Source organism: Tachyglossus aculeatus, chromosome 19 (genome assembly GCF_015852505.1).
Source record: "Tachyglossus aculeatus isolate mTacAcu1 chromosome 19, mTacAcu1.pri, whole genome shotgun sequence".
In the NCBI taxonomy this organism is placed as follows: domain Eukaryota; kingdom Metazoa; phylum Chordata; class Mammalia; order Monotremata; family Tachyglossidae; genus Tachyglossus; species Tachyglossus aculeatus.
Genome location: NC_052084.1, coordinates 27245151 through 27255249, shown reverse-complemented (window position 1 = coordinate 27255249; position 10099 = coordinate 27245151). Strand labels below are relative to the sequence as shown.

Genomic DNA, 10099 nt, shown 5'->3' with positions numbered 1-10099 from the left:
TCATGGGTTCAAATTCCAGCTCTGCCAATTGTCAGCTGTGTGACTCTATTCATTTATTTTCCTTGTACATATCTATTCTATTTATTTTATTTTGTTAGTATGTTTGGTTTTTTTCTCTGTCTCCCCCTTTTAGACTGTGAGCCCACTGTTGGGTAGGGACTGTCTCTATATGTTGCCAACTTGGACTTCCCAAGCGCTTAGTACAGTGCTCTGCACACAGTAAGCGCTCAATAAATACGATTGATTGATTGATTGACTTTGGGCAAGTCACTTAACTTCTCCATGCCTCAGTTCCCTCATCTGTAAAATGGGGATGAAGACTGTGAGCCCCCTGTGGGACAACCTGATCACCTTGTAACCTCCCCAGCGCTTAGAACAGTGCTTGGCACATAGTAAGCGCTTAACAAATGCCATCATTATTATTATTATCATTATTATCCCAGCACTCAGCACAGTGCTTGACACCCAAGTAGTGCTTCGGAGGGGGGCGGGGCTTCCCGCGAGCCAATCCGGAGCCCGCCCGCAGGTTTCCCGGGCGACGGGGGCGGGGATTCTGGCAGTGGGCGGGGCTTCCCGCGAGCCAATCCGGAGCCCGCCTTCAGGTTTCCCAGGCGACGGAGGCGGGGCTTCTCCTACTGGGCGGGGCTTCCTCCAGCCAATCCGGGGCCCGCCCTCAGGTTTCCCGGGCGACGGGGGCGGGGCTTCCCAGGCCCCGCCCGGGGACCTTGACGGGGCTTTCCGCGCTCGTCCCCAACTGCGCATGCCCAGATTCCCGGCCGGGCGGGAGGGCGCGTGTCCCTTATTCCCGTATCCCGGAGGAAGGAGATGGGGGCCAGGCTCGCCCGCGGCCTGCGGAATTTCAACCTGGAGCAGCGGGTGGCGAGGGAGGTGGGCAGGGACAAGCCCCTGGCCGCCCCCACCCATCCCACCGCCCGGGATCTCATTGGCGACCAACTGAGACGTGAGTGGCCACCAGGGGGCGACCCGGGGCCCCGCCTGCCCGCCCGTCCCTAGCTGGGAAAAAGCGTGCCGGCGGCCACCGCACACCAAATCTTCATCGCGGGCGGGAAATCTTGCGGTTGGCAGAAACGAGCGGCCAAGGGAGCACCACGCGGGCGGGCGCGTTTTGCAAATCTTGCGGTTGGCGGAGGGAGGTGCGGGGCATTACTTAATATTATTATTATTATTATTGTTATTATTATTATTATTAATGTGTTGGCATTAATAAGAGTGCCAGCGGAAGGGCTTCGGAGTCAGTGGTCCTGGGTTCAAATCCCGGCTCTGCCAATTGTCAGCTGTGTGACCTTGGGCAAGTTCATTCCTTCATTCATTCCTATGTATTGAGCGCTTACTGTGTGCAGAGCACTGTACTAAGCGCTTGGGAAGTCCAAGTTGGCAACATCTAGAGACGGTCCCCACCCAACAACGGGCTCACAGTCTAGAAGGGGGAGACGGACAACAAAACATATTTCCCCCTCTCCATCCCCCCCATCTTACCTCCTTCCCTTCCCCACAGCACCTGTATTTATGTATATATGTTTGTACATATTTGTTACTCTATTTATTTTACTTGTACATATCTATTCTACTTATTTTATTTTATTAGTATGTTTGGTTTTGTTCTCCGTCTCCCCCTCTTAGACTGTGAGCCCACTGTTGGGTAGGGACTGTCTCTATATCATCATCAATCATATTTATTGAGCGCTGTTGTACTTCCCAAGCGCTTAGTCCAGTGCTCTGCACACAGTAAGCGCTCAATACATACGATTGATGATGCTACTAACATAATCAAATAAATGGAATAAATATGCACAAGTAAAATAAATAGAGTAATGTATATGTACCTAAATACGTATATATAGGTAGACCTAGGCCTAGTCTTTAGGGCCTCATTCATTCATTCATTCAATCGTGCTTATTGAGCGCTGTGCGCAGAGCACTGTACTATCAATCAATCAATCAATCGTATTCATTGAGCGCTTACTGTGTGCAGAGCACTGGACTAAGCACTCGGGAAGTCCAAGTTGGCAACATCTAGAGACGGTCCCTACCCAACAGCGGGCTCACAGTCTGGAAGGGGGAGGCAGACGACAAAACCAAGCATATTAACAAAATAAATAGAATACAGGAATTCTGTAGAATAGAATAAATAGAATACAATATATAAATCTAGAGTACAAGTAAAATAAATAGAGTCATAAATATGTACAAACATATATACAGGGAGTTCTAGGCCTAGTCTTTAGGGCCTCATTCATTCATTCAATCGCATTGAGCACTTATTGTGTGCAGAGCACTGCACTAAGCGCTTGGGAAGTCCAAGTTGGCAACATATAGAGACAAGGCAAGTCACTTCTCTGGGCCTCAGTTCCCTCATCTGGAAAATGGGGGTTGACCGTGAGCACCCCCGTGGGACAACCTGATCACCTTGTAACCCCCCAATCAATCAATCAGTCGTATTTATTGAGCACTTACTGTGTGCAGAGCACTGTACTAAGCGCTTGGGAAGTGCAAGTTGGCAACATATAGAGACAACAGTGGGCCCCCAGCGCTTAGAACAGTGCTTTGCACATAGTAAGCGCTTAATAAATCCCATCATAAAAAAAAATAAAGAGCAGGGGCTTGGGGGACAGAGGTCATGGGTTCCAATCCCGGCTCCGCCACATAGCCGTGTGACCTTGGGTAAGTCACTTCTCTGGGCCTCAGTGACCTCATCTGGAGAATGGGGATAATAATAATAATAATGATGATGATGGCATTTATTAAGCGCTTACTATGTGCAAAGCACTGTTCTAAGCGCTGGGGAGGTTACAAGGTGATCAGTCAATCAAAATGGTGATGAAGACTGTGAGCCCCACGTGGGACAACCTGATCACCTTGTGTCTCCTCCAGCGCTTAGAACAGTACCTGGCACATAGTAAGCGCTTAACAAATACCATCATAATAATTATTATTATTATTCTCTGGGCCTCAGTGATCTCTGTAAAATGGGGATGAAGACTGTGGGCCCCATGTGGGACAACCTGATCACCTTGTATCCCCCCCAGCGCTTAGAACAGTGCTTGGCACTTAGTAAGCGCTTAACAAATACCGTCATGAACAGTGCTGTGCACACAGTAAGCGCTCAATAAATACGATTAATGAATAATTATTGCTATTCTCTGGGCCTCAGTTATCTCATCTGTAAAATGGGGATGAAGACTGTGAGCCCCACCTGATCACAGCCTCAATGACCTCATCTGTAAAATGGGGATTAGGACTGTGAGCCCCCATGTGGGACAACCTGATCACCTTAATAATAATAATAATAATAATAATAATAATAATAATAATGTTGGTATTTGTTAAGCGCTAACTGTGTGCCAAGCACTGTTCTAAGCTCTGGAGGGGATACAAGGTGATCAGGTTGTCCCATGGGGGGCTCACAGTCTTAATCCCCATTTTCCAGATGAGGTGATTGAGTCTCAGAGAAGCTAAGTGACTTGCCCAAGGTCACACAGCAGACATGTGACGGAGCCGGGATTTGAACCCATGACCTCTGACTCCAAAGCCCGGGCTTTTCCCACTGAGCCACGCTGCTTCTCTATTAATGTGTTGGCATTAATAACAATGCCAACAGGGAAGCAGCGTGGCTCAGTGGAAAGAGCACTGTATATATGTATATATGTTTGTACATATTTATTACTCTATTTATCTGCTTATTTATTTTACTTGTACATATCTATTCTATTTATTTTATTTTGTTAGTATGTTTGATTTTGTTCTCCGTCTCCCCCTTTTAGACTGTGAGCCCACTGTTGGGTAGGGACTGTCTCTATATGTTGCCAACTTGTACTTCCCAAGCGCCTAGTACAGTGCTCTGCACACAGTAAGCGCTCAATAAATACGATTGATTGATTGATTGCTTGGCACATAGTAAGCGCTTAACAGGTACCATAGTTATTCTTATTCTTATTATTATTCTCTGGGCCTCAGTTCCCTCGTCTGTAAAATGGGGGTGAAGGCTGTGAGCCCCACGGGGGACAACCTGATGAGTTTGTGTAGTAAGCGCTTAACAAATACCAACATTATTATTAATGAGCCACACTGCTTCTCTAGCCCCATTCTCCTCTTAATCCACTAACTGGGAATCTCTGACTGTGAGCCCACTGTTGGGTAGGGACCGCCTCTCTACGTTGCCAACTTGTACTTCCCAAGCGCTTAGCACAGTGCTCTGCACGCAGTAAGCGCTCAATAAATACGATTGATTGATTGATTGATTTTCAAAGACCATTCATTCATTCACCGGTGGAACTGCGTGCGGAAATGTGGTCGGTGCCTCTGTTTTGGAAGAGACGGTCAGTATCAATCAGTGGTGATTACTGAGCACTTCACTGTGCGCAGAGCACTGTAATAAGCCCTGAGGAGAACATTCAGTCATATTTATTGTGAGCCCACTGTTGGGTAGGGACTGTCTCTATATGTTGCCAATTTGTACTTCCCAAGCACTTAGTACAGTGCTGTGCACATAGTAAGCGCTCAATAAATACGATTGATGATGATGATGATTTATTGAACGCTGTGCAAAGCACTGTACGATTGATTGATTGAATTTGATTTTTTTTTTTTTTTTTTGCTCAGATGTCCTTCACTGCCTGGCTGGGCAGGTCTCAGAAAGGGTAAAAGCCTTGTGGAGGAGCCTGCGGGAAGCGTGCTTGTTTCGGTTTCAGCTCTTTCTACCTTGCCTTTCCCTCAGGCCACCCAGAAATTCGAGAAGAAGTGACCAAAAAGGATGACAAGCTCCTGACGCTGTTAAAAGGAGTTTACGTGGACTCCCACGAGCCTGGTCTTCAGAGGCAGGTAAATGTTAAGGGTGTATTTTGGCTGGTCAACGTGCCGGGCCCCGGACTGCAACTGGTTAAAATGTTCTCGTCCGACTCCCTTTTCTGTCACCCTTTTGTGCTCCCTTTATTCATCCCCCCTTCCCGGCCGTTATGTCCATACCTTTCATATGTATATATGTTTGTACATATTTATTACTCTATTTATTTTACTTGTACATATCTATTCTATTGTATTTTGTAGTATGTTTGGTTCTGTCTCCCCCTTTTAGACTGTGAGCCCACTGTTGGGTAGGGACTGTCTCTAGATGTTGCCAATTTGTACTTCCCAAGCGCCAAGTACAGTGCTCTGCACCCAGTAAGCGCTCAATAAATGCGATTGATGATGATGATGATTTATTTATTTCTATTAACGTCTGCCTCCCCCCCGCCCCTGGACTGTAATCTCGTTTTGGGCAAGGACTGTGTCTGTTATATTGTTCTGTTCCCCTCTCCCTAAGCGCTGAAACTGGTCAGACCGAGAGCAAAGACTTTGCCAGTAGGACATCATCATCATCATCATCAGTCATATTTATTGAGCGCTTACTATGTGCAGAGCACTGTACTAAGCGCTTGGGAAGTACAAATTGGCAACATCTAGAGACAGTCCCTACCCAACAGTGGGCTCACAGTCTAAAAGGGGGAGACAGAGAACAAAACCAAACATACTAACAAAATGAAATAAATAGAATAGATATGTACAAGTAAAATAAATAGAGTAATAAATCTGTACAAACATATACATATATACATATATACAGGTGCTGTGGGGAAGGGAAGGAGGTAAGATGGGGGGGATGGAGAGGGGGGACGAGGGGGAGAGGAAGGAAGGGGCTCAGTCTGAGAAGGCCTCCTGGAGGAGGTGAGCTCTCAGAGGCAGGGCTCAGTGGAAAGAGCCCGGCCTTTGGAGTCGGAGGTCATGGGTTCAAATCCCGACCCCGCCAACTGTCAGCTGGGTGACTTTAGGCGAGTCGCTTCACTTCTCTGGGCCTCAGCTACCTCATCTGTAAAACGGGGATGAAGACTGTGAGCCCCCCGTGGGACAACCTCATCACCTTGTAACCTCCCCAGTGCTTAGAATTCATTCATTCATTCATTCATTCAATTGTATTTATTGAGCGCTTACTGTGTGCACAGCACTGTAGTAAGTGCTTGGGAAGTCCAAGTTGGCAACATATAGAGACGGTCCCTACCCAACAGTGGGCTCACAGTCGAGAAGGGGGACACAGAGAACAAAACAAAACATATTAACAAAATAAAATAAATAGAATAAATATGCAGAAATAAAATGAATAGAGTAATAAATTCGTACAAGCATTTATACATGTATACAGGTGCTGTGGGGAGGAGAATAGTCTGGTATGGCATCCAGACACATCCTTAAGAGCCAGTTTCTGAAGCATTTGCTAAGCGCTTCCTATGTGCCAGACACTGTACTAAGCACTGGGATAGATACAAGCCAATCAGGTTGGACTCAGCCCATGTCCCACATGGGGCTCCCAGCCTCAGTCTCCATTGTAATAATAATAATAACAATAGCATGTATTAAGTGCTTATTACGTGCAAAGCACTGGAGAGGTTACAAGGTGATCAGGTTGTCCCAGAGGGCTCAGTCTTAATCCCCATTTTACAGATGAGGTAACTGAGGCCCAGAGAAGTTAGGTGACTTAATAATGATGGCATTTGTTAAGCGCTTACTATGTGCCAAGCACTGTTCTAAGCGCTGAGTAGAAACAGATGGTGCTTTGCACATAGTAAGCACTAAATAAATGCCATTATTTTTATTATTATTATTTCAAGACCACATCTCCTCCCTTCCCCAACTACATCCTGATTTCCCCTACTCCCTCTCCCTTCTGCACCTGGATTTGGACCCTTTAATTGACTCCATCCTCAGCCCCAAAGCACTTATGTACGTATTTGTTATTGACTGTGTCGCCTCGTCTACACTCGCTGTAGCCACAAATCTGTTATATTGTATTTTCTCAAGCACTTAGTGCAGGGTTCTGCACACAGCAAGCAGCACTCAGTCAATATGACGGTCTAATTGATTGATTGATTACTGGAAAACTCAGGCTACCAGAGCTGAGAATAAAGAAGGGCCTTGCCTTGGCTATAATTCGAATTAGAAAGGGCTTGTAAGTGGCCGTTGATTTGATTGAAGCAGTTCTCCAGTGCTTAGAACAGTGCTTGGCACATAGTAAGCGCTTTTCACAGTCATAGTAAGCACAGTCTTTTAGACTGTGAGCCCACTGTTGGGTAGGGACCGTCTCTATATGTTGCCAACTTGTACTTCCCAAGTGCTTCGTACAGTGCTCTGCACACAGGAAGCGCTCAATAAATACGATTGATTGATTGATTGATTGATTGATTGATTTTTCAAAGACCATTCATTCATTCACCGGTGGAACTGCGTGCGGAAATGTGGTCGGTGCCTCTGTTTTGGAAGAGACGGTCAGTATCAATCAGTGGTGATTATTGAGCACTTTACTGTGCGTAGGGCACTGTAATAAGCCCTGAGGAGAACATTCAGTCATATTTATTGAACGCTGTGCAAAGCACTGTACTAAGCGCTTGGGAGAGTACAATAGGAGGCAGGTGGTGGTTGAGAAGTTGAAATAGTCAATCATCATCATCATCATCAATCGTATTTATTGAGCGCTTACTGTGTGCACAGCACTGTACTAAGCGCTTGGGAAGTACGAGTTGGCAACATATAGAGACAGTCCCTACCCAACAGTGGGCTCACAGTCTAAAAGGGGGAGACAGAGAACAAAACCAAACATACTAACAAAATAAAATAAATGGAATAGATATGTACAAGTAAAATAAATAAATAGAGTAATAAATATGTACAAACATATATGCATATATACAGTCAGTCAGTCAACTAAGTGCTTAGTATGTACCAGCCACTGTACTAAGCGCTGGGGTTGATACAAGCTAGTCAGGTTGGACACAAATCAATCAATCAATCGTATTTATTGAGCGCTTACTGTGTGCAGAGCACTGTACTAAGCGCTTGGGAAGTACAAGGTGGCAACATATAGAGACAAAAGTACAGTACAGCAGAGTTGGTCGATACATTTCCCTTCCCACATTGAGCTTACAGTCTAGACGGGGAGACAGACGTTAGTATAAATATATAATTTATCGTTATGGGCACGAGTGGTGGGGAGCAGAGGGGTGGGGTGAATACCAAATGCCCAAAGGTCACAGATCCAAATGCAGAGAGGACGCAAAAGCGGGGAGGAGCCAGGGAAAAGAGGGATTAATCGGGGAAGACCTCTTGGAGAAGGCGTGACCTTAATTACTGAGTACTAATTACCAGGCCCCGACTGAGAAACCGAAAGTTTACGAACGAGAGGTGCGTCGTGGTTAGAAAGCATGGAAAAGATTTGGGCTCCTTCTAACTGAAAATGGCACTCTTGTTGTCTCACCCCAGTTAGGGCTTGAGAATATTGACATATAATAATAATGTTGGTATTTGTTAAGCCCTTACTACGTGCCAAGCACTGTTCTAAGCGCTGGAGCAGATACAAGGTAATCAGGTTGTCCCACGTGGGGCTCACAGACTTCACCCCCTTTTTACAGATGAGGGAACTGAGGCCCAGAGAAGTGAAGTGACTTGCCCAAAGTCACACAGCTGACGAGTGGCGGAGCCGGGATTTGAACCCACGACCTCCGACTCCAAAGGCCGGGCTCCTTCCGCTAAGCCACGCTGCTTCCCTAAGAATGGAAATTCTCCATACAAAACATGGAGACAGGTGTCGAAATCGTCAGAACAGATGGAATTATAGCTATATGCACATTGTTACCAAAATAAATAGAATAGTAAATATGTACAAGGCAAATCCCTCTTGCTTCCTTGACTGAACTGACATATGCGGAGTACCTTTAGATTGTGACTTCCCCCTTTTCATTTCTTTTTTTTTTTAATGGTATTTGTGAAGCGCTTACTATGTGCCAGGCTTTGAACGAAGCCCTGGGGTAGATACAAGTTAATCGGGTTGGACACAGTCCCTGTTCCACCTGGAGCTCAGTGTTAATCCCCATTTTACAGATGAGGTAACTGAGGCCTAGAGAGGCACAGTGACTTGCCCAAGGCACACAGCAGGCAAGTGGCGAAGCTGGGATTAGAACCCGTCCTTCCAAGAAGGAAAGGTGTTGATGCGGACAGCGCTGAGACCGATACAGCCTTCGTCCTCCATCCTAAAAGTGGAATTTTGTTGTTCTTCCTTTCGTGTCCCAGGAAACCACAGGCCAGACTCCACGGGGGACAGCGAGAAACCCAGAGGTCCGATTGCCGAAAGGAAATCATTTAAACCTTTCGGAAGTCCGGAACATTCCCAAAGGCAAGATTTCGGTGGTGGAGGCGCTGATGATCCTCAATAACCACAAACTCCATCCGGAAACCTGGACTGCCAAGAAAATCGCTCAGGAATATCAACTGGAGCTGGGAGAGGTGGAGTCCCTACTCAGATTCTTCATCGTCTTCGATATGGAGATCTTTTCCCCGGATGGGGAACCTAGGAAAGCAATCGGAGCTAAATGAAAGGAACCAACTCCTCAAAGAACCTTTGATTCCTCTCCTGCGCCGTCCTCGGGCTGCTCGATTGTACGATAAAGTCGACGGAGAGCGGAAAACCGTCCACTTTCCCCAAGAGACTGGCTGGGCGGAGGAATAGTGGCCCGGTAACCAGCATATAGTAGCGTGAATTCCGGACGTGTTAGCAGGGAGGATTTTGCATGGGGAATTTTACTATTCCGGCCTGGCGGAGCGTATGACTGGGTGAAAACAGTTCCGGTCTCCTGACGATTTTCTTGGATCCTTCATCTCTGTACAATTAAAAAAAAAAAAAAAATCTGTCCTTGCAGACCAGGTGGAAAGTGCTTTATTCCTTTTGGAGCCCTAAGGGACTATTTCAGAGTGGCAGCATAGTTTCTGTGTCTTTTGGTTGGGGTTTTTTAAAAATGGTATTTTTTAAGTGTTTACTATGTGCCAGGAACTGTGCTAAGAAGATAATCAGGTTGAATGAAGTCCACGTCCCACGTGGGGCTCACGGTCTTAATCCCCATTTACAGATGAGGGAACTGAGGCACAGAGAAGTCAAGTGACTTGCCCAGGGTCACACGGCAGGCAGGGGACAGAGCCGGGATCAAAACCCAGGTCCTCTGACTCTCGGGCCTGTGCTCTTTCCATTAGACCATCCTGCTTCCCTCTCCCAAGCGCTTGGGAG

General features: G+C 46.4%; 1 protein-coding gene across 1 annotated transcript; it reads left to right on the top strand.

The window, feature by feature from the left end:
* The first annotated feature begins 751 nt into the window (after positions 1–751).
* NDUFAF4 (NADH:ubiquinone oxidoreductase complex assembly factor 4) lies at positions 752–9725 on the top strand. Its single transcript, XM_038761239.1, has 3 exons — positions 752–961; positions 4736–4839; positions 9112–9725. Exons 1-3 carry the CDS (start codon positions 826–828, stop codon positions 9412–9414), a joined length of 543 nt encoding a protein of 180 aa, XP_038617167.1. The 5' UTR covers positions 752–825; the 3' UTR covers positions 9415–9725.
* The last annotated feature ends 374 nt before the right edge of the window (positions 9726–10099 follow it).